The sequence below is a fragment of the Drosophila ananassae genome, chromosome 3L, assembly GCF_017639315.1.
Source record: "Drosophila ananassae strain 14024-0371.13 chromosome 3L, ASM1763931v2, whole genome shotgun sequence".
Taxonomy (NCBI): domain Eukaryota; kingdom Metazoa; phylum Arthropoda; class Insecta; order Diptera; family Drosophilidae; genus Drosophila; species Drosophila ananassae.
Window position 1 is genome coordinate 18071170 of NC_057929.1, and position 27425 is coordinate 18098594.

The window sequence follows — 27425 nt, forward strand, 5'->3', positions numbered from 1 at the left end:
AGAAATGTAGGCTCTATAAGAATAACTTAATTTAATCGTACAATTTGGTGGCATATCATTTGGAATAAGTGCATTACAATTAAAATCTACCTTCATTTCCTCCCACTCAGTGTTCGAGAGGGGACTAGGCGGCTTCCCATTGAGTATTTCTCGTTTTTATATATTTTTTTTAATATTTTTGTTTTTTTTAAATCAAATTGAAATTACTCAACTGGTAGTAAAAAGATTTGATTTCTCTTTTCTCCCTTTTTTTTGGTATCAACTTATATGGCTAACAATGATTTAAATAAGGGACTAAATAATAGATAGCCCTGTCATGCTAATAAAATTCTTAAACAAATACAAATTCGTGACGTAATGATATTTCCAATTTAAGCGGTTTTTTTTAGGAGTTTTTTTTTAGGAAAGATTCGTGTTTGTTGCCTGGCTCAGTTCAACATTGTAATAATATTGACAAATATTCTTTAAGACACATTTTGTCCATCTATAGAATGACTCACAAAAGAAGAGTTCACTCACAAAAATAAGGTGCTGGAATGTCTACGTTGAGATTCATACGCTTACGTAATTTGTAGATTACGTATACAGATACAATTACGCATAATACAGATACAAAATTGCCAAACTCTGGCGACAAATTAAAATAAATTAAGAGATTCAAGTTGCAATAAATAATATTAAGTATAGTTATGGTAGGAGGGAGCGAGCTCCTAGTCCTAGTTGTTGTTGTAGGCAAAGGGCATCGTGTTCATCAGGCGCTCCTTGAGCAATGAATTCGATATGATCTGCAGGCCCAGCTTCATGTTCCACTCCTCGTTCAGCAGGTGCTGCACCTTGCCGGGCGTCACCGGCTCGGGCTTGATGCTCCTCAGCTCCCCGGCTGCCTCATCCTCATCCTCGTCCTGTCCCGCCTTGCCTTCGGCGACTGCGGCCGCAGCTGCTGCGGCTGCTGCTGCCTGCTCCTCCACCACTGCTGCTGCTGCCGATATGGCCGTGATGGCACCTGTCAGCCCGTACGTGGGTATCGGCATGATGTGCGGCGGCAGTGGCGAGTTGCAGCGCGATCTCGGCTCGTTCTCGTAGTTCTCCTTGCGCAGCGACAGGTTCTCCGGGATAGGGCTCTCGCAGCCGTTGTGGGAGCTGCCCACACTGGCGCCACAATCCCCGCCACTTGAGCCGCCGCCTCCACCTCCGCCGCCGCCCAGCGACTGCAGGCCACCCAGACCGCCGCCGCTCAATGGCTTCAGATCCAGGGAGCTGCTGCCGCTGGAGGTGCGCGAGCCACTGCCGGTGGTCATCTGGGCAATGGCCGGTGGTATGCCGTGCTTGGAGACCAAATGGCGGACCATGTGGTACTTGCGCCGGAAGCGGGAGCTGCAGAACTCGCAGTTGAAGCGCGGCGGAATGCCGATGCACTCGTCGCGCATGTGGCGCTGCAGGTGGCGCTTCCGGAGGTAGCTCTTGTTGCAGACGGCGCAGTGGAAGCGCTCCTTGTAGTCCTTCCTATCCATGTCGCCGTCGTCGCAGCTGCCAAAGACGCTGTGATTGAACTCGTACCTCATGTCTATTTTGGTGGATTAGTCCCCGCATGGTGATGGTTAGTGGGTGGTAGTGGTGGTTGGTGGTGTGGTGGTGTGTGCGATATTTGTGATTTGATTTTTTGGATCAAAATTGTTTTGTTATTTTGGGAAGATTTTCGTTTTTGATGTTTTGTGGTTGGGATTGAGATTTTTGTATGAAATGAAAATGAAAAGAAAATAAAAAGAAATGTGTGAAAAATCATAAACACAAGGTCCAGAATTAGGCTTAAACCTAAAATGTATAAACAATGAGTTTGAAATCACTGCTATTTTTTTAACTTAAACTTAACTCGAACTTAACTTTCGATTAAATATTATATTCTTTCTTTCATTTTTTTTTTTTTGAGAAGTTGAAGGAAAACTAGGACAAATTATACAATTTTTAAATAAGGTTTCTAAAACAAGGTTTACATCAAAAATTAATCAAGATCTTCTACAGGACTACGCTAAACAATTGTCAATAAAAAACAATAAAAACAATTAAATACTTTAACTAACAAATTACAATTAAGGATAAACTAATGAACAAATTGTAAATACTTTTCAAAAAACAATAAATCAAATTTCAAATCAAAGATTACTATTAATTCGTATTTTTTGTCATTTGTTTGAAGGGATTTGTGTCCAAGGACACTCTGGCCGTCAAGGACCCTAAAAGAAATCATTAGTTCGGGCTACAAGTTGAAAAAAAATAGTATTTTTCTTTTCAATAAATACTCGTACACATATATTTAACTTCGGATAATGACTTAGCAGACTGACACACACAGAACAATAGAACAATAATGGAATGTGATGCAGAATAACAGCCAGTGGTTTCGATCTCCGGAATTAGATTCCTTCAGATCCTCCTAGTCCTAGTCCTTCTAGAGCTTCTTTAGCTGGTGGATGCCGTGCTTCTGCCGCAGATGCAGCTTCAGGTCGTACCGCCATGAGCAGCTAAAATTGCAGAACTCGCAGTGGAACTGCACGCTGGGCTTCTTGGGCGTCGAGTTGCTGTTGCCACTCTGTTGACTGCTGTTGTTGCCACTTGCGGCGGCAGGTTGCGGCTTACTGGATGCCGTGGAACGGATGCTGTTGTTGAGGAGGCTGGCCAGCTGGAAGGAGGCTGCTGCCGCGGACATCTGACAGCCACCGCAGTTGCTGGCGGCAGTGCAGTGGAGTTGCTTCGCCGCCGGTTGCAGGTGATTCCCGATGGCCTCCGCCTGCCCGGCACTCCCGCACTTGTACATTCTCCGTATCGTCACCTCCGGCTCAGAAATGTCTGGCAACTGACTGTTGTTAGTGGTGGTGGCACTGTGATGGTGGTTGTGCTGCTGCTGCTGGTCCACTGGTGGCTTCTTGCTGGCCGCACTGGCCGCCGCTATAACTGCCGTGGCATAATTACAGTAAAGCGTCCTTAAATCTGTAAGAATTGTGATTGGGTTTTTGTCTAAGAAGATTTGCTGAGACTGATTCTTACAGAGAGAGAGAGAGTGGGTGAAGAGTTCAAAGATCAGAGATTTAGAGAGATGATGGGAGTGTGAGTCTGTTTTGTTTTCTTTTCAATCTTCATTTTTTTACAGTGTGTTTCCTGTACTTAGACTATTTAATATTTTGTTGTATAATGCAGTTTAAGTGTAGAATTTAGAATTGTGGGTTAGCCGACGCCGCCATTACATGGATATTATATAATAAACATCTCTCGCCTGAGTTATTCAACTTAATTGTAACTTAAATTTAAACACAAAAGTCAACTTTGTCACCAACAAAATATATAATATAGAATATAGAATATAGGTTCGAGGTTATTTACCACAAACATAATATAGATAATAATATATATCAATGTTATAATAAATAAATCTCAAAACTGGAGTACAGTGGAGTGGCGTACAGTGGAGTGTCGGTAGTTGTCATGCATCGAGAATTGAAAAACGCATTTTTTGTTTGGTTTTGTTTATAAAAAACGTGGCATTTATTTTAGTTTTTAGCATTATTCTTCTGCTTCTCCTTCCATCCGATTCTTCCTCATTTTTTTTTATACAAAATATATTATATACTTTTGCTTTAAGATTATTTGATTAGTTCTCAACCTTTTTGATTTGGCGCTGGAAAAGAAATACTTTTGTGACAGCCAGGAATCGGGCAATATATACACCTCTCGAGAGTATATATCTTAAATGCAAAACAGAACGGGGTGGGGGGAAAAGAAAATGCAAGCCAAAGGTCACAGGGGTCAAGGCTTCAGCTTCAGCTTCACTGGTTCACGAGTGTGGGAGACTCTACTCTTTGGTTTAGTAAGATTAGTAAGATGGATAGTGGGGGCTCCCGGGCGCGTCTTTTACTCGATTCGGAGGTAGAGAGAGGGGGGAACTATATAGGGGAGGAGGGCAGGAGGAGGAGAGAGCTTACAACCCCTCCCCCTTGAGCAGCTCCGCCGAGGAGCAGGACGACCCGCTGGCCACCACGGCCGCCACCTGTTGCAGGGCCTGCTGGAACAGAGCCTGTTGCCGCAGTTGCTGCCGGTAGGAGGCCTCCATGAGGTGTTGCTGTTGCTGCTGCTGGTGATGCTCCTCTTCGTCGTCGTCGTCGACTAGGAAGGAGTTCTGGTGCTCCTCATCCTCCGCCCCGGCCTCGTCCATCATGTCCACCAGATCCACAATCTCGGGCTCTGTCGCCGGGCCCTCCTCCGCCGTTGCTCCTCCTCCTCTGGCCACCGCCGCCGCTCTCTGCTGGCGCTTGAAGAGCGACCTCATGGCTATCTCCGGATGCTTCTTCCGCACGTGCTGACGCAGGTGGTCCGCCCGCTTGGTGCGATGCCCGCACACCGAGCACACCATGCTCTTGCCCTTGCCGCACTCCTGCCTCAGGTGGCGCCTCAGCGTGCCGTGCCTCCTGTAGGTGCGATAGCACTGCGGGCATGTGAAGCTCTCCTCCTGGCCACCAACTCCTCCCGCTCCCACTCCCCCCGTTGCCGAGGCCAGGATTCCGTGAAAGTGGTCGAAGTGCGGCGGCTGAAAGTGCTGAAGTCCCTGGGGGTAGTCGTCGCCACCGCCTCCGCCATCCGCCAGGTCCGGCTTGCAGCCATTCAGGTGATTCTGGAGAGGATTCTGGTGCGGATTCTGGTTCAGATTCTGGGTCGGCTGGCTGGACGATGAGTCGTCGATGGTGTGCAGCTGCAGGCCTGAAATTTGTTTTTGTTTTTCGTTGGATTGAGATTGTTTCTCGGAATTTAATTTTCATCAAAAATTCTCATCAGATCTTTTTTTAATAGTTCGATTGGTTTGTTGGTTGGTCAGTCATGCTTTGCAGTTTTGGGTTTAATTTTTTGTTTAGTTTTTTGTTTTGTTTTTAATTCAGTTTCAAGGCAAGACAAGCAATGGTTATTTGGAGTTCTCAAAATGCCGGATTAGTCGAATCTCTTGTTTAAGAAAAAGCATTATCTTTTTAGGGTTTAAAAATTAATAAATTAATTCATGTTTCAATTACGTGGCTCTCTCGTCTTCATTTCTCAATTATCAATTATCGGTTTTGTTTCAAACAAAAACAAATTTCAAACAGGCACAGCAGCAAGGAGGGGGTGGGGGTTAGGGGTTAATCTTGGAAGGAAATAAAGACACATAGCAGGGGGGGCTGGCACAGATCTTGTGGTCGGAAAGAAAGTGCAATGTGGATGGGATGTGAGGATGGTCGTGTGTGTATCTCAGAGATAGATTTTTGTTTCTGGCAGGCACTATATACAGATATCATTCATGGCTTAATATGATGGTTGATTGGGACTCTAGACCCGGAAAGTATACTCTCCTCCGACAAACAACAGAGATAGTGGTAGTATGCCCCCTATATTTCATTTCTTAATTAAATGGCTCTTCTCTTCAAGCATTCGATAAGTAATCAGTCTAAAACAAATATTTGGTTATGTGCTTCTTGACCTTGCAGTGCCGGTTCAGCGAGTCCTTGCGCTTGAATCCCGCATCGCACACCTGGCACCGGAAGTTCTCCAGCATCCCGCACTCGAACTCCAGGTGCCGCTTCAGCGCCGACAGTCGCGTGTACGCGTTCGGGCACTGCGGACACTGCAGCTTCCCGTCGTCCCGCAGCTCCGCATTCCGCGCCAGCGTCGCCGCCGAGCTGCTCTGGATCGTCGGCGGTGGAATGCTTCTCTTCTTCGAAGAGCAGGACGAGGACGAGGACGAGGACGAGGAGGTGGTTGTGGTGGTGGTAGACTTCTTCTTTCGCGATCGCAGCTTTCCGCGCCGCAACTGCACGCCTGGAGTCACCACCAGCGGTACGAGCAGCTCCTCCTCCCCGGCTGGTGGTGACAGCGGCGGCGATTCCGGAGCGGAAGCGGAAGCATGGGCCGCCGGCGGCGCGGGCGGGGGCGGCCCCATTTCGGCCTCATAGTAAAATATTTGGTTCAAGCTCAACTCGAGCAGACCTGCAATTAGATTTTTGAGCAAAGAGAGCAACAGATAGAGAATCGGGAATCACACAGTGAAACTGAGAATCTGAGAGCTTGGGAACAGAGAATCTGAGAATCTGAGACAGAGCAGCGAGCAAGCAACCTTACAGACCAAGCTTTTCAAAAACTATTCTTTTTAAACCTAACTTTGTTGCCAACTAAGCTTTTAAAAACAGTGTCCTTTATTGTTATCCTTTCGGTACAAAAAATTCGTGCAAGATAACTTTTTGCCAAATATTCAAGAATTTAAATATGTTTTTGAAAAAAATAAGTTTTTAAAAAATTTTAATTTTTGAAAAATTCAAAAACAATTTTTTTAAATTCGAATTATTAGTTTTGAAAAATTTTAACAGGTTTTAACATTTTCAAAACAGTTTTGAATAATTCGAAAGCAGTTCAAAAAATTCAAAAACAAGTTTGAAAAATTCGAAAACAGTTTTGAATAATTCGAAAAAAGTTTTGAAAAATACAAAAAATATCGAAAGATTCCAAAAACCTTTTCGAAAGATTCAAAAACTTTTTCGTTAAATTCAAATACTTTTTTTATCCAAAAAATTTTTCGAAAAAATCAAATGGTTGAAAAGCTAAAATAAAAAAATATTTTAAAAATTCAACATTTAAAAAAAAATGCAACACATTTTCAAACAATTTAAAAACATTTTTGAAAATATTCAACTTTTTAGAAAAATTGTTGAAAAATGCAAATACATTTTCGAATAAGAACTTGAATAAATTGTAGTAATAAGTATTTAGTTTTGGGAATTGAAATACAAAAACTACAGAAATTGAAGAAAATATTGGGAAATATATCTGAGAAGACGAAGTGAAATTATAAGGAATGGGATTAGTACTTTTGAAAATGTTAATAATTTACTAATCATATTATTATTTGTAGTTGTATTACTAATATATTTTCAACAAAATAGCTGGCAACACTTCTCTAGCTACTCAAGCAGACCCTAAAGAACCACCTCCTGGCCATCTCAAAAGCAGAAACCTTCACTTATCCTCCTCCTTCTGATCCTGCTCCTCCTCCGATTGAGAAGAACACAAAATGGAATTCTAGCCCAACTTTATTGTGGATTTGAAAGTGTATAGTTAGACTTTAGTTTCGTTCAGTGGTTGGTTGGTTGGTGTGTGGGTGGTAGATGATGGGGTGTGGTGGAGTGGATCGTTTTTACATCGCATACATCTTATATCCTACGGAAAGTGAAAGAGAGTCCTATCATCAGTCCCTCTTGACGGCGCCCTTGTGCACATAGTAGTAGTGGTCTTGCAGCTTGAAATTGTAGTGGAAGCCGCGACCGCACATGCGGCACACGTACTTCTTCGGCTGGTTGCACTCCTTGCGCATGTGGCGCGTCAGGGTGCCCAGGACCTGGTAGCTGCGTCCGCACGTCTGGCACACATACGGAGCACTACTCGACGATGCCGATGGGGTTGCTTTGGACTTGGACCTGGCCTTGGGTATGGCTGGCGTGGAGGCCGCCGAGCCCGTCACTGTGGCGCCATCTCCTCCAGAACCACTGCTGGCTGCTAGTCTGCAGAAAACGGAAAGGTGGTTGGGTGTGTCAGACAAGAGGACGAAACGAAGCCCGTCATCTAGGTTTACCTGCGTGCCAGGGACGAGGACGTGGACGTGGCCGAGGTGGAGGCCGCCACCACCTTGCGTTTGCGCCGGACCGTCGTCGTCGTCGCAGAGGAGGAGGAGGCGGAGGCGGAGACGGTTGGAAGGACCTTTCTTCTGGCCAAACGCTTTAAGCCGCCGCACACCTCCTGGATGCGGGGCAGAACCAACGGGGCTGCAACCAGGAGGATCATGGTTTCAATTCAAGGAACGTGGGTCAGAAATAAGAGCAACAACAAATGAAAAACCAAATACCCTATTTCTTAAATCTCTTTAGGAACTCCATAAGGAACTTTCTTAATAAAAAATAACTCGTAACCTTCAAAAAAGCTCTTAAAAATACTCTCTAAATGCAAGTTGAAATGTCTTTTTTTTTTTTAAGGAGAAAGTAGAGAAAGTGACAAAAGGAAAGGCACAAGACCACTTAAAAGCAAATACCAACTACGGAATACGTTAGGGAATGATGTGGAGGAGAGGAGAGCTCTGAATACCAACACTACATATAAAAAAAAAGCTTAAAATTTACTCAAAAAGGACACAAAGTGTTTAAATTAAGGCACACACATACAAGCACACAAAGGACATTGGGACACAAGGACCTCCTGCAAGTCAATCGTGTTGATGGGAGCTTATCGGAAAGCTTTTGACATTTCAGGAAAAAAAAAACATTATCTTTCGCTGGTCTGTGGGTGTTTCTGTGGGTGTGTTTGTTTGTTGTTCCTGCGTGTCGGTGGGTGTGTGTTTGTGGCAGTGCTTTGAGCCAATTGTACGGTGAATTGGGTCAAGGCCATGCAAACAGCTTTCAACAGGGCCAGAACCAGGAATAGGGGCTAAGGGCGGAGGGCAGTGGGTGGTGGGTGGCGTCGGGGAATATAAATCATAAAAACCACAATTCCGATACATTTTTGAGGGAAAAATAATACAAAACCGCATTTAATTCCCAACATCATCATATTTTAAATGGAAACACTTCAAAGCTCCATCTCATTGCGGTTTTTTATAGTACTTAAAAAGAAATCTAACCAGAATTTCACATTCCAATGGCCAATAGCTCTAAAAAACTCAAAAAACAAGCTTTCATCTAGTAGTGCCACTTTCTGCGACTGTACGAACGAAATTCCCATGCCATATCCAACGAAAAAAAATCCCCAAAACCAGATTCTTAATGCAACCATAAAAAAAGCATCTCTGGCATCATCATCATCATGAGTTTTACACGGATGCAGTGCAAATTTGTATAAAAATAGCAAAACGAGAAGAAACAAAAGCCATCGAGATACATTCACAGAGATATGGACATTAATATTATTGCTTCATTCGTCGTGTGAATAATGCTGATTGAAGAGAGAAAAAAAACAAAAAAAAAAACTCACAATCGCACACATAGAAACACATTATTATTTTTTTTAGCCGACCTTGAACTTGAACGAGCGAACAAACGCTCTTCTTCTTGTTATTGTTTTTATTTTTGTTTCTGCTGATTAACAATTAACAGAACGGGCATAGATAGGGGGCCAGGCCAGCAGAGAGAGAGGAGGAGCTTTATAGAAATTAAAAAGAGAATGAGACATCAAGTTTCGACAGGTCTTCTCTCCTGGCTAATGAGAGAGAAACCGATAAATCCTAGTCTACTACCATCAAAATTGGAGACAGTACTGTGGACACTGTGGAGACTAGGAAGCGGGGCAAGGCCTGTAGAGGAAGAGGGAGAGGAACAGGAGCATTTTTATGGAAATTAAAAGAGAATGAGACATCATGTTTCGACAGGTCTGCCTCTCTCCTGGCTACCGTTAAATCCTAGTCTAACTTCAAAATTGGAGACTGTGGAGACTAGGAAGCGGGCGCGGCCTGCAGAGAGAGGAGTGAGAGGAGCAGGATCAGGAGCTTTATGGAAATTCAAAAGAGAACAAGGCATCATGTTTCGACAGGTCTGCCTCTATCCTGGCTAATGAGCGAGAAACCGTTTAATCATAGTCTAACATCAAAATTGGAGACTGTATGACTGTGGAGACTAGGAAAACCCCCTTTTCTTCTTGATTTCTGGGATTTTGTTTTTTTTTCTTTGTTCGGCAACGCTCCAAGCAACTTCGAGAAATGAAACTTTAAGAAAAATATACTGAGAGGTATGTGTGTGTATGTACAATGTCGCGTTCAAGGCTTACACACTTAGAGATAAAATGGAAAAAAGAATAGAAACTGGTGCATTACACTATAGCTTACCCAGGAGGCGCATCGGATCGAGGGTTCGAGTCCTTTTCAGGAGAAAAGTGACCACATAGCTTCATTATTTTTTATTGAGCATTAAAGCTTTGCTCTTTTTTTTTAACATTACCTGATTTTTTGCTGAAAATAAGAATTTTTTTTTTGTGGCAGATGTGGGATGATTTTTGGGTTGAGAGGGGGAGTTGGAGTTTTCAAGGATTAAGGATTCGGTCGAGGATCAAACAAAAATGAACTTAAAATACAAAATTTACTTCATTTTGTGCGGCACTCCGCCCAACCGATACCGTCGAGCGGAGCATACTCACCTGAAACACCTTTGCTCTCTCGTTTTGGAAGATCGTTGTTCTACAGACGGGTGGGTGGTGGTGGGTGGTCTTGTCAGAGTGCCCAAAGCTGCGACTGTACCTCGCCATCCTGGGGATGACTACGTGCTTTGTTCTTGGCACCGACTCGACCTCCGGCGGCAGCTGATGATCCAAAGCGATGATCCTCGGCGTTCCTCAGGTGACTTTATCTCGCTTTCACTTTGCACTTTACTTTTGATTTTATTTTATTTTTTTTATCACAAATACGAAGCTCCTTGCCAGGAATGGTTTGGAGACTAAGAGACCCGAAAGTCGCGAACGAAAAAGAGCGCCCGAAATTTTGGCTCAAAAATCGCCAAATCGCAACCGAATAAGCTTAAGAACTAGCTCTAAGACTAATAAACAAAATTTGTAAGGAAAATAAAGATGGAAAAAAAAAAGTCCCGTCAACCAAAATAAAGCAAAATATATATGTATATATAGGTATAGTACTAAAATACAATTTAAAACTGCATGCGTATTTCGTAATAATACATGTTTGTAAAGAATAAAAAATTGTGTGTAAAAAAACATTAGCACGCGCTGAGAGTTCTAAGAGGACGACAATCGAAATGGAACGGTAAAAAATAAATGTGAGTGTGTGGAAGAGTGTGTGGCAAATGGGGAAATGAGGGTGGTGGTGGTGGGTGGTAATGCCAAAAATAAACGTTATGCGACAAACATAATTCCGTTAATGATCGCTCATTAAACAAAAATTGCTGGAAGTGTGGCCAAACTTTTGACGCGACTGTACTAAGAGAGAGAGAGAGAGAGCTTTCTTCTTAGGGGGTGGTGGTTTGGAGCCAGAGCCCTGTACACATACACACACACACGATGAGAGCACACATGTACACAAACAGCAGCTTAGAGAGAGTGAAGGGGGAGAGAGATCGGCACACACGCTTTTCGGAAGTAAACACACTCTTAAGACTAACTTAGTGATAGGGGGGAGGGGAGTTGAGTTCTTTGCTTTTGATTAGTTCCTAATCGACTGCCTGGGGTGAGAAGCCGCAGTGTGTCTGGTAGTGAGTGTGAGAGTGTGAGTGCTAGTTTGGCCTTGAGTCTGTGAATGCATCTTTCGCTCTGCAGCTGGCGGCTTAATGTCATAAGAGAGAGAGGCTGAGTGGGGAGAGAGAGAGAGTCAGGTGGGAGGATAGTGGGAGAGGGAGCGAGCAACTTAAGAATGTGGGGATGTAGATCTATGCGATAATATATACAAAGTAAATAAGGCAAATCAAGAGTTAATCAAACACCAATTGTAAAAACATATTACGAATTCAACAACAAATGATCATACATTGAATCATACATATATATATATAGATAATGGTACAATGAGTATGTTAGAGGTGGTGGGGGTGGGGTGGATATGGGTTTGATTTCTTTTTGTTTCGTTGGTGAGGGGTAGGTGGGGTATAATAGCAATTATATGTTGTGTGTGAGTGGGTGTGGGTGGTTGGTAATGTTTCTTTTTGTGTTTTTTTTTTGGTTTTGGAAGTGTGTTAAAAATTAATAATAATAATTGATATGTACAAAAAAAAAAGATTACTAGTTGTACGAATTATGTGTGTCGTAATTAAAAAATTATTAGTTTTTTAAAAAATCATATTAAGTAAAGAAAGAGTTTAAGTAATACTTTCAACTTGCACAAATTATTCTTGTTCGGGTTAATTTTATATTCTGTTTCTTTTCTCTTCTCTCTGCTGCGGCAGCCCAGGCGCCGAGAACAAGACAACCATATTATCGCATTTTAAAGCCTTGGAAGTCCGGCTCTTCTAACATTACTTTCTTTCATTCTTTCTTTCTCCTTTTTAGTTGTTTTCTTCTCTGCACTTGGCTCTCGCTCACAGATCTTGTTATTTTTGGTATTGTTTGTATTTGTACTTTTTCTTGTTGCTTGCTTTTTTTTCTGCTATCTTGTTGAAAATTATATTTTTTTTTATCAACGTTTAAGAGCTTTTTTTCGGAGCACGACTTTGATTCTCATTTAAAAAATTATTACTTTTTTTTGGAAAAAATAAGCATATTTATTATATAATGGGATATTTAAGCTCTGTTTTGAATGTATTGGTCTTGGTGAGGTAAAAAAATGAAGTTGTGACCTTGAATTTGATATTTTTTAATTTTAAAATAAAAATTCTACTTCTTGTTGTTGTCGTGCTCGCTGCTTCGAAAACTTTCTTTCTAATTTTTTTTTTGAAGGCTAATCTGTTTCAGATTTCTGTCTAACTTCTCTAGCTAAGCTGTACTTTTTGCTTTTTCATTTGTTCGTAGCTCAATATTATCGAGTTTTTAGAGGCAACAAACACTCACCTTGGGGATCCCGTTGCTGTGCGTCCTGTGCCATGAGTCCGAGTTCGTCCTGAGATCTGTCGTGCTGCCATGTTGCATAAGCTACAAAAAACAATTAATAATAATTAATATAAAAATTTAAAAAAAGAAATCAAGAGAAACCTACTCTGACTAGATCCTTCGCCACCCTGACTGGTGCCGGCCGTCTGGTCCAGCTCCTCCATTGTCATATCCTCCTCGTCCAGTGTCAAGTCCTCAACGTTCTCGTCGTGCGCATCATCGTCATATTCGGCCTTGGGTTCAATCACCATTTCGGAGCCCACCGACGAGACGCTGTTGTCCTTGATCTTCTGTTTGTGATTCGAGGACTTGTCAACGACGCTGGCCAGCTGCTTCACCACCACACCAGTATGAATGGCAGCAGCACCACCGGTAGCGGGAACAGATCCACCACTAACAGCACCGCTCGACGAATCCATATCCTCGTCATCGCCTTGGACGCCTTGGGCGCCGCCTTGGCTCTGGGCTTGTACGTTATCGGTGTTGATGGCATCGCTTGGATTCTGGGCCTGACCCTGACCCTGCTGCTGCTGGCCGGCAGTACCCGCTGATGCGGTGGCTGATCCGGTCGCTGGGGCGGCGGCGGCTGTCGAGGATGTTAGTTTAGCGCTTTCAGTCTTTTTGGTAACGTTGGTGCTGGTCAATGGCTGTTGCTGCTGGGTCGACGAGGTTTGGCTGCTGGAACCGGCGGACGGTCCGCTGGCCAACTGGGTGCTGACCAGAGCGGAGACGGCCAAACCGGCGCCTGTCTGCTGGAGGAGTGACTGATTCGAGGCGGCTTGCAACACGGACGAGTTGGAGTTGTCGTGGACATCTAAGATACAAGAAAAATTTGTTTAATTTTATTATATTTTTTAAGAAAGAAATAAATCCTTACCATTCTCCATGCTACGACGTCTGACTTTTCGACGACGTCGCGACGGACTCGAGGAGCCCTCGCGAGATCCCGACACATCCCCGGAGACGTCCATCCCACTGGCGGTGCCAAGGCGAGCGCGCTTGGTCTGCTCCAGTGTGTAGGCGCCGCCCAGCTTGCCGCGATGATGCTGCTGCTGCTCTGGCTTGGGGGCTGATGAACCGCCGCCGGTGCGGTTATCCGACAGACCCTTGATCTGCAGCGACTCGGCCGCCTTGAGCAGAGCGGCCAGCTGATCCTGCGAGATGTTCACCTCGCCGCGGTACATATAGTCCATCATGGCGCGCAGCTCCTGGTACTTGACATCCTTGAGTATGAAGATGGGATGCTTGTCGTACTGTTCTTGTAGTAAGGTCTGTATCGAAAGCAACCATTTAGAGATCAGAGGGCCTTGGAGGTGAGAGGTAGAAGGAATACTTACAGCAAAGTAGGGACTGCATGCTGATAACACCACCTTGTGGGCCTTGAGAAATTTGCCCTCGGCGGCTAGCGTGCAATCGACTAGAGTCTCGTTCTCCAGCAATGTGTCGAACACGCTGATCAGTGTGCTCTGGTGGTTGTTCCACCGCAGACAGAACTGCTGATCGTCATCCATTTTTGGGGTGTGGTGGGGGCGTGGGGGGAGGTTGGATGTGGAGGTTGGGTGGCCCACGTCCTAGACGTGGCTCGTCCCTACGGTTGTCCTCCCTCTCTTGTTATCTGTTTTTTTTTGTCCGCCTCTCACTCGCTGATGTGGGGGGGGTGGTGTGGGTGGTACAGTAAGGTCAAAAACTACGAGCCCGCCTTCTCTTCACTTCTAGTTCTTTGCGTCAGCAGTTATGCTGTAAATGGAAGAAAACACAATCAAAATTAGTAATGCTTTAAAACAAAATATAAAAAAAAAAAACTCTTAATAATGCATATTATATCGTTCCAAGGTCAAGTTCATGTTCATTTCAGCGCGGCGGCGGCAATAACAATATCTCTCATCTCTTTTGCACGCACGCACACACTCGCCCCAGCATGACAACTTGAAATTTAAGATTATTATTGTTGTTGCATTCCACTCACACACATACACATACACAGAAATATGCAAATTTGCACAGAAAAGCGCCCTCTATGACGCCCAAACACAATTGCGAATGCAGTTTTTTTTTATTTTTTTTTTTCGAGCGAGTTCTGGTTCTGCTTTTTGTTAATTTTTCAACTTTGCTCTTTCCAACGGAACACACATTCGCTCCCTCTCTCTGACAATCTCTCGATGGGAGAGCTAACGGATTTGTGTTACAGTTGCTGTTTCTGCTTCTACTTCTGCTTCCCGAATGGAGATCGATGGATACGATAAACGACGAAGAGGCTTCGCTGTGCGACCGAAAACAAAAAAAAACGAAGCATGAAACATAAAGAGGGGAAGTTCGCAGTTGGCGTCGCTGCAGGCATACACTCACACTTTGCTTGTGTGTGTGAGTTGAATTTTTTTTTTGTATTTTCTTCGTTGTGGAAAATTTTACAAGTAGACACACACACACACGCTGCTCCACCAGACGAATATTTATGATTTCTGTTTTCCCCCCCTTCTCATCCGACACACACATAAGCGAGCTGATAATTTTTAAAGTTGAAGTGTGGAGCAATCGCCGCCACACATTCCCGTTTCCATTTTTTATTGTGTGTGGTGGTAGTGCAGTTAAAAATAGAACGTTTTTCATTAGAATCACACACACACATGTACGTACGCAGTTCGTGATGAACAAATAATATATGTATGTATGTACATAGATATGGACTATTTCACAATCTGCGGCCCTCGTTCGGCCGATTATGCTCCACTCAAACACTTCGCAGCACTTACTTTTTTTTTTTTTCTTGTATATTTTATTTTTTTTTTTTTTGTAAATAAATTAGCACTAGCACTGAAAGGATTTCTATTCTAGCGTCGAGACTCCGTTCGCTGGCGTTGGATGTGCTGTTTAGTATGTAGCAGTATCAGCAGTGAATGTATTGTATTGTGGCTGTGTGTAGTCAGCAAACCGCACGCGTTCTCGCGATCTGCCGAACAACGCACGAAAACCAAACAAAAGCTCCAAGCGCACGAAATGAAATGAAACGACGATGCGGACGAAGGCGACGAAGACGGTTTAGTTGAGAGAGCCACAAGCAGAACACTGACAGAGAGAGAGAGAGCGTGAGCCAGGTAATGATATTTTCCGATTTTTCTCTGCTCGCAGTGGTGTTTTTTCCCAAACCGCCCTATGTGCATTCGCTCTCGCTGCGAAAAATGAGCGTAAAACAGACCACGATAACCGTAACATAGCCTTTCTGCCGACGTCGGCAGAGGGAGAGCCGATTTCGATGCTCTCTCTTGCTCTTGCTTTGTGTGAGGATTTTCTCACCAATGGCCGCCCGCCCTGCAAACGAAGTTGCTCGATGGCAGGCAAAGGAAAAGCGAGAGGGAGACGGAGCTATGGTGAGAGAGGAACAGCGCGCTCGCTTTTGGGGGCACGTTATGAAATTGCCAAGTAGGCAGAGGCAGGTAGGCGGCGGCAGAGCTGCGACAGAGGCAGCGAAAAGGAGCCACCAGAGCAAAAAAGAAATGCAGCAGCAGCGCCGCAATCGTGCCAAGAGCAGAGCAAATATAACGGTAAATACACACTAAACACAGGTAGCAACTCTGGAATTCGGCGAAAATTAAGAAAATGCAGTGGAAAACCTTGAAAAGTGCCGGGAGGGGGGAAGTGGGAAACTTTTGCTAATTACTTTCCACGAAATAGCTAGCTTAACAGTTAGATCCAGATATGAGAGTGTAACCCCCAGGGCGACCCTTCCTTCCATCCATCCTTCCAAGTACCGTTTAGAGGGATCAGTTTTAATGCTCTGCTCCGGTTCTGTTATACACACACATGGAAGGTGCAAACCAAGGCATGCGCACAAAATAGAGAAGCCAAGGAAGCCGAGAAAACAACAACTCTTACCCCAACGATGATGATGATGCATTGGAGGGGTTTTCCAAACACTCACACTCACTCTCTCCAATGCGACACAAAAGGGGATTTATATTAGTAGATGAGCGCTCACGCACACACTGGCACGTACGCACGTACACAGAGACACAAAGAACAGTAGTAGGTAAAAAAAAAAAAAAGTGCAGGGCGAGGAAAAGGATCTCTCTCTCGCGCTCTTTGCACATTGCAAGGTTTTATTTTTGCGCAGATGGTGGAGGATTATGAATTGGGATCCTGTGACCGACCGACCGACCGACCGACCGACAGCCCAAAAGAGAGTTTCTCGTGTGCGTGCGGAAAAGTACAGTTGGTTCCAAAGGTACAGTTGGCAACTTCTTTGGGGTTCATTTTTCCCACCAGTACCCAAGCCATAGCCCCTGGGGTGGTGAAGGGGGGAGGTATATGGAGTAATGAGTGCTTTGTGATTACTAATTAGAGACTGTTACTGTGACTGTGTTGAGGTCTACTATCAAACCATGTCCATAAGATGTCGAGGAGCATTGTTAGCGAAAATCTCAACTGGGCTATCATCTGGCAGCGGCATTGGGGAGTGTATGGCAAGGTGTTGATCCAAAACACTGTTCTAACTGCCGTTGCACGAGGGATGGAGGATGAGAGTGTCCTGGGAGGACTATGATCCTAACATATAGCGACTTATAATATCAGGGAGTCTATGATTCTAACGTATAGTACCATATAATATCATGAAATATCATACATTATAATATAATACCTTAAAACATCATATTATATTATCAAATACCATTAAAATATCATTATAAAATATCATAATATAACATATAATATCATAATATATCATATAATACCTCAAAATATCATATACTACTATAAGTACTGTAAGTATCCCTCTTATAACATCTTGTATTGAGATCTACTATCAAACTACGTTCAAAATTATTGTTTTTAGAAACGTTGTTAGCGAAAAACTCAACTGAAGTTTAATTTTAGCATCTTGGATAGCCTGGAAGTGAAAGAACCTCCACGCTTTATAAGCAAGATGCTATAGATACGATGATATAATACCATTTTGTATGATTTATGAGGATTGTATTGAGATCTACTATCAAACTACGTTCAAAATTATGATTTTAAGAAACGTTGTTAGCGAAAAACTCAACTTATTTTTATTCTTAGCACCCTGGAACAACCTGGAAGTATAAGAACTCCCACACATTACAAGCAAGGTGCTATAGATCATAAATTATAATGATATAATGGCTTTATTTCATGATTTATGAGGATTGTATTGAGATCTACTATCAAACTACGTTCAAAATTATTAAAATACGAACGTTGTTAGCGAAAAACTCAACTGGAATATGTTTTTAGCACCCTGGAAAAAGCCTGGAAGTATAAGAACTTCCACACTTTATAGGCAAGATGCTATAGATCATATGATATAGTCCCTAAAAGATGATATAGTGACTGTGCTGAGATCTACTATCAAACTACGTTCAAATTAATCATTTTAAGAAACGTTGTTAGCGAAAAACTCAGCTGTGGATTAGTTTTGGCAACCGCCTGATAGTGCAGAAATAAAAGATACTTTTCGCACTTCGGAGGGCGAATTGCTCCCCTGGAACAGTTTCCAGTCCCCGAACTCATTAATTCCCGCCAAGTGGCAGATGGGGTAGTGGGCTGCAGGAAGGACACTAATGAAGGATGAAGGATGCAAGCCCTAAGCACGCGCCAGACGGTAGTAACCGGTTTTCCAGAATAGTTAAGTAGGAGGAAGAGGGCGAGGACGAGGGTCCTGTTTCATTTTATTCTTTTTTTTTTTTTGGGGTTGCAATCATCCCCTAAACCTACTGATCCCCCCTCTCCACAGGCAGGGTTTTGTTGTCCTGCCGGCAGATGTTGGATCACAACTGTCGAGTCCTTTTTCTCCCTTCGGGGCTGACGAGGCACAGGAAGTGCCTCCAAAGGGATAAAGAACAGGGAGAACCAGAGAGGGCGGGGGAGCAGCGGGAGTGAAAATTCTCTCTGTTCTGGGGCCCCTTCTGTTTGCAAAAGTCAAAAGAAAAACCGGTTTCCGCAGAATACAAGAACTGTGCCATTTCGAAAAAATGGAGGAGCGGGTGGTCAGTCGGGTTATAATACAATTTCTTGTTCTTTTTTTTTTTTTGGATTTTAGGAGAGATCCGAGATCAGAGATTCCGAGATCCGATCGCTGGCAGAAAAACCAGTTTGAGAAACTCATTTCATTTCATTTCTGGCACATATCGCTGCCAGAAAAATCGCCATTTAAAATGGAAATATAACTGTGGAGGAGGAGGAGGAGAGGGAAGGCCAAGAACCAAATATAAAACTTCCCCCACAACATTTGCATAAAAGTGGAATCTTTTTTTTTCAACTCGAAGCCCAACCAGCCAGCCAGACATCAAATTTGTGTATTTTACGTCGTAAAAATAAACTCAACTCGACTCGGCTCTGCTCGGTCCTCCTCTCGCCACTGACTTTCAATAATTTCATTTCTGGCATCACCAGCAACCAGCAACAGCCCCCCTGAATAGCAACAGACACAAAAACACCCATGCCTCTACCTCACCTCTCCTCTTACCTAGTCATACTACCTCTCTACCTCTGAAAACCCACGTAGGCGTCTCTCGTCTGTCGCTCATTTATTTATTTTTACACCCTTTCTGGTTGTCGGATTGTTTCTTTGCTGAAATACAGGGTATCATAAGCGATTGAGGAAAGTTTGGCCATCAGACACTGACCATTTGAGGCAGTGATACTTGGAAGTGGCTTGAAACTCCCGAAAAAATGGGGTTTTCTTCGAGTGTTTTTTGGAAAAATTAAACCGTTTTTTTGAAAAACTTAACTAAAAAGGTATAGTTGTTTGAAATAATTCATTTTTAAATTATTTATAAAGAGTTCTATACTTGAGGAATAGGGTTCTATTACATCGAAAATAGTGAATATATTTCATCATTTCTAAATGAAATCTATTAAATAGAAACATTTTTTATTTTTCCAACAGTAGCTAATAAATATTAGTTTTCTTTAAAAACTCCCTTACAAAACAGGGTATCAATTATTTAGTTAATAAATTTATCTATCCTAAAAAACTGGGGTTTTATTATATTTATAAAAAATATGGCTTATATATCATCATTTTTAAATGAAATAGAACCATCTGAGGCAATAATGCCTCAAAGTTTATTAAAAACCCTCAAAAAATAGTAGTTACTATGGGTAGTTACAAGAAAAAGTATAAGTTTTATTTAAAAACTAGCCTCAGTGTTTAAAATAATAAATTATTTATTATATCTTTAATTAATTAACATGATTATTAATTATATTCCAAGATTTTTAAATAAAATCCCATAAATAGAAGCATCTGAATGAAAAATAGGGTTTATTACGAGTAGTTTTAAGTAAAATTATAGCTTAAGTATGTAATTTTCAGTCAAAAAAATACAAGTAATTAAAATTCTTTAAAAAACTTTCTTAAAAAGCAAAAGAAAGATGGAAATATCTATCATTTAGTTAATTACAAAGTTTCTATATTTGGAATCTAATCTTGAGGACTAGGATTCTAGATATTATATCTAAAATAATGATTATCTTCATCATTATACCCATAATTTCTAAATATTTGATTATTCAAAGGGTATTTCCAAATTCGTTTTCCATTTTCTTGCTCTTTTTTTTTTGCCTTTTCCTTTTCCGCTTCGCTTTTCTGCTTCTGCCCGCCCGGTTTCTGTTCTGTTCTGTTTCTGTTTTCTGTTCGGTTTGTGGCCCCAGAAAATGTCGTTTTTGCCATTAAAGCAGCGAAAAAAAAATACAAAAACAAAGCTGATTCTGAAGCTGAAACTGAAACGTCAACCGCAAAAACTTGTTTTCTCGAAAAGCTATTTAAAGTGAATGTTAAGGGCTTGTTATGTCTGTATCTGGGCTGGTGTGTGGTGAGGTGTTGGAGTGTTGGTGTCTCGACTTCGGGGATTTCTACTTGTGGATAGGGTGGCCTTAAAGGGTTGCCCTTTTCTGTTACGTTTTCTAGGGAAAACTGAAAAAACTTGGCCCATATCTTCCACTTAAATAATTCCCCGCGCCATCTCAAGTGAAAGTGAAAAATAAAGGCCAAGCCGAAAACAAAAAAGTTCAATGAACTTTTTCGCTAATGGGCCCGACCAGGCCAGGCTAGGCGGCAAAGCGAAAAAGTAAATAAAAACTAACAAAAATAAATGTCGAACAAAGGGGGAGCGATGATAACAGTAGAGCTCTGCCCCACTCACCTAGCTCATTATTATATTTTTATTTTTGCCATTTTTTTAATAACAAGAATGGCAGAAAAAAAAGTGCCACATTTTTTGGCCATAATTCTGCGTGTGTAGGTCAGAAAACACTAGCAAGGTCATCGAGTGGGAGGCGGGAGAGGTGTTTGAAGAGAAACAAAACGAAAGAATAAACAAAGCAAAAGCAAGAAACTTTTCGGCCAAAGAGGAGACTCGAAAAAGAACCGTGTTTCTGGGCTTTTGCGTTTTCCCTCTATTTCCGATTTCTACACTTGTTGCGCAAAAGCTTTTTTTTTTCAGCGATTCTTTATTATTGTCGTCGTCGTCGTCGCATTATTATTGTTATTATTCTGCACATGTGCGTAGAATGTAAACAAATGAAACTTTTCAAAGTTGCAGGTGAAATTTGGCAACGTCGCTCGCCCATCACCTCACCCCCACCACCCCGCCAACAACACATGTCTCAGCATGCAAAAGATTAAAGCAGAAATCGTATTTCTACGCGAGAGACACGAAAAATATGAAAAATGAAAATGTAAACGTGTCTCTAGACCAGGGATGCCCAGTCCCATTGCTCTCGTTCCTCCTTTGTTGTTGGATTGCTCTGTCATATGGGTAGAGCAAAATCATATACGTGTGCTGCTCCCAGTATAGGCAAGGCAAATTACAATAACAATTTTTCGTAGTTTAATAACACTTAAACAGTTTCAACACTTTTCTGGCATTTTGTTGTTGGATTGCCGAAAACTTTTCACTGCAAAAAATCACTTCTTGTTGTGGTTTTGGACAGAATGGTTGACTGTGGAACGATGCATTTTTTCTTTGTCGAAAATTTTCTTTGCGAGCAGCAATGTATTATATGTAATATAATAATAAGCGGAAACAAAAAAATTAATTTGGAAAGGCATTTTATTAAATGCTATGCTAAAGTATCTGCGTCACAAGCCGATATGGAAGCGCAGTAAAAAAAATTCGAAAAATAATTGAGCATATTGAAAATAATTATAATCCTAAAATTAATTCTCAATTATCCGAAAAAATTTTTTTTTTTTTTTTCTGTTGAAAATGTTACAAAAATTTTTTTCAGTGATACGATAGAAAAAAAAAAAAAAACTATCGCTCATATGTATGTATTTGTGCTTTTGTGCATAGGTATTGGAATTTGCTCTGTCATAAGCAGTGCTTGGGCACCCCTGCTCTAGACTCTAGAGCAGTGGTGGGCAAAACGCACACATTTATAACATTTGATTGTGTGCGTAAGCAGCGAAAAACAAAGAGAGCAACCCATTCACTGAGCGAAAAACTTTGTGTACTAATTCGTTCATCGGTAATTTTGTAAATATTGCACAAAATAAGGTACTTTTTGTATTTTTCAGACTTGTATAATGAATTTACACAATTATAATAATAAAATATGAAAATATAATACAAAAATAAAAGAAAAAATACGAACTATAATAAAATTAATAAAGATAATAAAAAAAAATAATAATAGGAATATAAAAGAAAATATAAAACGAACAACAAACAAATTAAGCATTGCGCTTCCCCATCCATATTTTCTATAAAGAAAAATTTTTCTTCCCAAATTTCAAGAAACATTTTTCTCAGTGATTTTTTTGTCGCAATGGTCGTGCTCCAGTGAGGTCCGATCATCGAATAAATTCATTTTCATTGGTAGAACAGAATATTTTTGGCGCTCAAATGAAATGAAATGAGAGAAAAATGCCAACTTTGGCCCTCTCACGAAAGCTAATGAGAGTGCTTCGGAGAGGAGCGAGCTCGCTCATACTGTGCGTGTGCCGGCAGCGCTGCAGCAGAATTTTTGGCCCTATGCTCGCGAGTTATGGGAAATGAGAGTTTGCCCACCACTGCTCTAGAGTCTAGAGTCTAGAGCAGACACGACAAAAAAAAAAGCAAAGTAGAAGTGTAGCACAAAGTGGAAACAAAAATATGTGGCGGGCGTGTGAAAGAGTGAGAGAGCGAGCGAGCGAAGCAGGGCAGAGCGAGAAGGCAGGACAGAGCGCCAACTTGGCGACTCTCTCTTGCCTCTCTATGTGTGTTTGAAAAGTGCAGAGAAAATTTCACGCTTTTTTTCTCGGAACAAACATAAAACGAAAAGCAAACAGGCCACAGTGAGAGGGAGTGTGGAGAGTGGAGAGAGCGAACGAGCGAGAGCAGCATTGAACAAAATATTTTATGTGCGACTCGTTGTTGGGGGGGAAAAACCAAGATGGCGGCCACAGACTCTGGGGGGGAATCTGTCCAAAGGGAAAAACGTGCTTTTGAACAGGAGTTGAAAGCAAATTATGATATTTCGACACTGTTTCCGTTACAATTTTAAAGCGCCTTTGTTTACCCCTGCATCCGAGCTTTCCGCTCCAGCATTGAGCAGTTAATTTGAGGGCGGTGGGGGTGGTGGGGAATAAAAAAAAGCTTATGTAACGCACTCGTACCAGGCATTTTCCCCACTGCAACACTTGACCTCATTTGCATGGAAAGTGAGGCAGTGTCGGTGTGTGCGTGCGTGGAAATTAATGAAAAATGGCTCGTCATTTGACTTCGTCCGATGCATTTTTGTGGCGATGCGGATGCGGGAAAGTGGCGGAAAGCTCTCACCGCACTCTCCCTCTCGCTCATGCCCAGAGAGCTTTCCACATAGAAAAATCGATAGGAGCAGCACTGGAAGTGTATATTGATTCGATATGCAAAAACACCAACAAACACACATAACAATTGCAAAGTACAGTTCGTTTTTTTAAACATTATTACTATTTTTCTATTTTACTATTTTAGAGATTAACTATTTTTTTGTTCATTTTTTTTTTTAAATCAATTTTCATATACACACCGAAATAGAATCACAGGCAGCACGTAGTCGTCAAACTTTGCACATATCAAATTTTTGGTGTTGCTTTTCCAAGGCATATATATATATATATATATACATATACAAGACACACACACACGATAACGCGACGGGGGGAAAAGCAATAAAGTTGAATTTATTTTTACTGTATTGGGACGTCGATGTGTATGTGTATGTAGTATTTTCCTTTCCTGCTGCGGAGAGCAAAGCAGAAAGAGCAGCAGCAGCGACGCACCACAGAAATGTCGGACGCGCGGAGCCACTGAAGAAAAACTGACGACTGAACGGATGGCGCACGGAAAGCGCACGCTGAAGCGAAAAATTGATGGCGGCGAAGCAGCGACTGCCGAACGGAAAACAGAAAAGAGCGAGTTCGAAAGAGTGTGAGTGCGAGTGCGAGTTGACGTCGTCTGTTTGTCTCTCCCTCTTCATCGGGTGCTTTGCTCAGTATGTGTTGTGCTTTGTATGCTTGCTGCTCAGAGTTGCCAGCCAGGGTTGGCTACCGGGACCAGATCGACCATTGAAAAGCTCAATTGGGGAAGCAATTTATTTCAAGTAATTGTTATTAAAATATTATAAACTAACCCTTTCATCAAGTCCTGCGATCGTTTGGAAACCATTCATGAAAACTTTCAACATAAACTTATTATGCTACAACTCGACGTTGGCAACTCTGTTTTCTCTGTGTGGTGGAGTTCGAAAATATCACTCGCAGTTGTTGTTGCTTTTTCTTGCTCGATTTTTTTTTTCTCAGGCGAAGCCATAATGTTCGCCAAAGCCGAATAGGCCGAATGGTAAAAACTACCGTTGCCGAGCAAGCTCTCTCCCGCTCACCCGCTATCCCACTCTCCGACGCTCTGGTGCTCCCTCCCACCCGCACCATTGCACTGGTGTGCGAGCGTGAGGGCTATAGTGCATTTTCTACAAAAAAAAAGCGCAAATTATTTTGTGCACTCTCCAAACGCTTTTATGATCGCTGCTGATTTATTTTTGGCTTCCAGCATGACTTCATCGCAGCACACGGCGTTTTCCCCACCACACTCTTACTCTTACTCACACTCACACTCTCTAATTTTGTAAAATTATGTACCTTAATTTTTAACGGTTTAGCACACGGCTGGGAATTAACATTCCTGTGCGAAATTCTACACGCCAAAAATACGACTCTAACCAGTTCTAATTGATCTCCGGCGGAGACAGACTCGGAATTCTAGGAGTGCCCCTCGAAACATAAATTCTCGCCCCATCGCAGATCCGTCCCGGACATAACATCACGTACTCACCTGGCTTTCCAGTGGAGTTTTCATTGCAACTCGGTCACGTAGAAGCTTTTCCTTTTCTCCCTCTGTCGTCCCCTAGCGGCAGGAGAGGCGGCAGCAGCCCCACACTCACACACACACACGCACACAGTGAAACCTGCTATTATCTATTTTGTCTCTCTGCAGTTGGACTTTTAATTACAATAAATTATAGTTATGCATTTTTGCACTCCACTTGACTCAATATTTTTGTCGTTTTTGTTTCGGGCTGGCAAGTGTTTCACATTTAGTTTCATTTCTCATATTCCACACTGTAATTTATGTAATGCGCGCTGCCTTAAAATTACTAACAAAATTGTTTGTTTTGTTTTTGTTTTTTTTTTTTGCGCTGTGGGTGGGTGGGTTGTAGTTGTAGTTGTTGTTGTATGGTGGAAACAACGAAAACGAAAACGTAACGAACGGAGCGAACGACGATTTTATTCCTGAGAGTTGCCGTTTGTTTCTGAAAAATCGCTGCAAAAAAGTTTAGCGCGAGGCGCAAAGAATAAAAGTCAACGAAAAAAAAAAAAAGCAAAAAACCATGCATGTGTGTGCGTGCTTGTGTGAGAAACACGAAGTTTCTGCTTTTGTTGTTCTTTCTGCTGCATTCGAAAGCCCGAAGATCGCTCGGGCCCTAGAACAAGTGAGTGCGAACGGGCGAGAGAGATGGCTGCGAGCGACGATACAGTTGATTGCTTTTTGCAACTGCTGTGGGTGAGAGAGAGAGAGCGTTGGCAGAAGAAACTGCGAAGCGGGAAAGGGTTGTGGCGAAAGGAAGTCGTGCTAAGTGAAAAGGCAAAGAAAACTCACTCAACAAAATTAGGGAGTTTTGTGTACAAGATCGCACAAGTTTTTATTTAAAGCTTTTCACACTGCCTGAAGGTGTTGTTAGATTAGGGGTTTTCGGCAAAAGATTTAGGGGGCTTTCAAGGTTTCCGGAGAATTTCAGGCGTCAAAAAATTTTTGGGTCGTGTTGTTAGTTTTTTTATTGCAATTATGAAAAATTGTAGTTTTCATTAAAAAAATATATTAAAATTAAAGGGTTTTAATTAGAATTAACTAAATTAATGATTTTAAGGGAAAGCAGGATTTTCCAAGAGGGGTTTTAAAGATCTCATCGATAGCTTTTGAGTGTAAAAGTGACTTGGCATTTGACAACACTGGCTTCCGGTCAAGTTGAGACATAAAACAGATCTAATCGATATATTTTGAGGGTAAATGAGGAAAATTACCATTTCGCAACACTGGCTTCCAGTTCAGTTATGACATGAAACATGAAAGTTAGGAAAATGGTGTACTATTGTCCTTAGAATCATATACTTCTGACAATATATTTTAAGATTATATCTCAAATTTATCTCATTGTTATATAATGGCTTATTATATCATTACATCACTTAGTCTTAACTTAAACTTTCCATAAATTTAGTTAATGATTAAGAACATAATTCACCAGACACCACCTGTCATGTCATATTACTAAACAAATATTTTTAGCATGGCAATTAAAATTCCCGGGAGGTGTGGTAGAAAGGTGTCAGTGGAGATTAACTTTCAATTTATGGATCCACTCTTTTTTTTTGTTTTGTTTTTTTTTGCATATCTATTTGTTTTTGGCAATTGCTACTTTCTAATAAAATCGTCATTGTACAGACAAACAGACATACCGAGCGTTCAAATAAATCTTATCCATTTTTATACACTTGCAGGGTATGTTTATTTTGTCTAGATGTTTGTGATGCATTGTCCTATGAAGTCGGATACTCTACAAAAAAAATATGTATATGTATATTCTTGATCGTTGAGGACAACGAGGATAAAATAATTAAAACTAGCTTAGTTTTAACGCTACAGAATTGAGATTTTCCACAAATCAAGTTTGATCAAAACGGATCAAGTTTGATAAGATTGGATATCAATTTTTTTAATATCAATATTTTTTATATTTTATTTATTATAAGCTATTATTGGCTCGACAAACTCTATTCTAAAACAAAAAAAAATTCGAAAAAAGGTTCGATCGTTTGGTTCGTGCTGGAAGTCGAACCCGTTGTATGATGTGTTGTGGCGTGTTGAGACACGCATGCTCCTTTGACTTCTAAAAAGTCTCCAAAAAAGAAGACTCCTGAAAGAGCATTAATAATTCGAATGAGTTTGAAATGAGCTTTTCTTTCTCGTCTTTTTTTTCTGGCTTGCATTAGCAAATGCCAAAACTTGATTTTGATGCTTAAATATAAATGATTACCTGATTTGAAAAAAAAAAAAACAGCAACCACAAGACCATAATTACACAAAAAGTCAAGAACAACAATAAAGCTGCGCTTGAAGAAATTAACAATAAAAGTTGGAAATTTTTTTTTTCTCATTTTATTTTCTGGCATGACGAAGAAAATACTCGCCGAAAGCCAGAAGAAGAAGAAGAAGAAGCAGAGAACCAGAGTCCCAAAACTCGTTTGGCATTCGAAATGTTAAGTGTGTGTGTGTCTGTGTGTGTTTGAATTTTTGGCAACACTTCTACGCCATCCA

The 27425-nt window shown here is 41.7% G+C and overlaps 1 protein-coding gene and 1 long non-coding RNA gene across 28 annotated transcripts in view; one reads left to right on the forward strand and one right to left on the reverse strand.

Annotated features, from left to right (window-relative positions):
• Window positions 1-25393, reverse strand: part of LOC6493961 (longitudinals lacking protein, isoforms F/I/K/T) — a 65605-nt gene extending 40212 nt beyond the window's left edge. For 16 of the 27 annotated variants that reach the window (XM_044715772.1, XM_044715783.1, XM_044715785.1 and 13 more), the window contains exons 1-5: window positions 23584-23727; window positions 13908-14307; window positions 13448-13841; window positions 12677-13384; window positions 12532-12612 (exon numbers count right to left, since the gene is read on the reverse strand). In XM_044715772.1, coding sequence (XP_044571707.1) covers window positions 12532-12612; window positions 12677-13384; window positions 13448-13841; window positions 13908-14081 — 1357 coding nt within the window. In that variant the 5' untranslated portion in view covers window positions 14082-14307; window positions 23584-23727. Of the gene's footprint in view, window positions 1-7; window positions 1565-1720; window positions 2986-3150; window positions 4747-5385; window positions 6001-7079; window positions 7566-7636; window positions 7827-12531; window positions 12613-12676; window positions 13385-13447; window positions 13842-13907; window positions 14308-14536; window positions 15156-15204; window positions 15705-23583; window positions 23728-24884 lie in introns of those variants that run through there. The other 11 variants (XM_044715782.1, XM_044715776.1, XM_044715780.1 and 8 more) reach the window with 11 other exon arrangements.
• Window positions 24060-25104, forward strand: LOC116656275. The gene is made up of 2 exons (XR_004311244.2): window positions 24060-24156; window positions 24712-25104. It is a non-coding gene; the product is annotated as an uncharacterized LOC116656275 (long non-coding RNA).
• Window positions 25394-27425: the final 2032 nt, after the last annotated feature.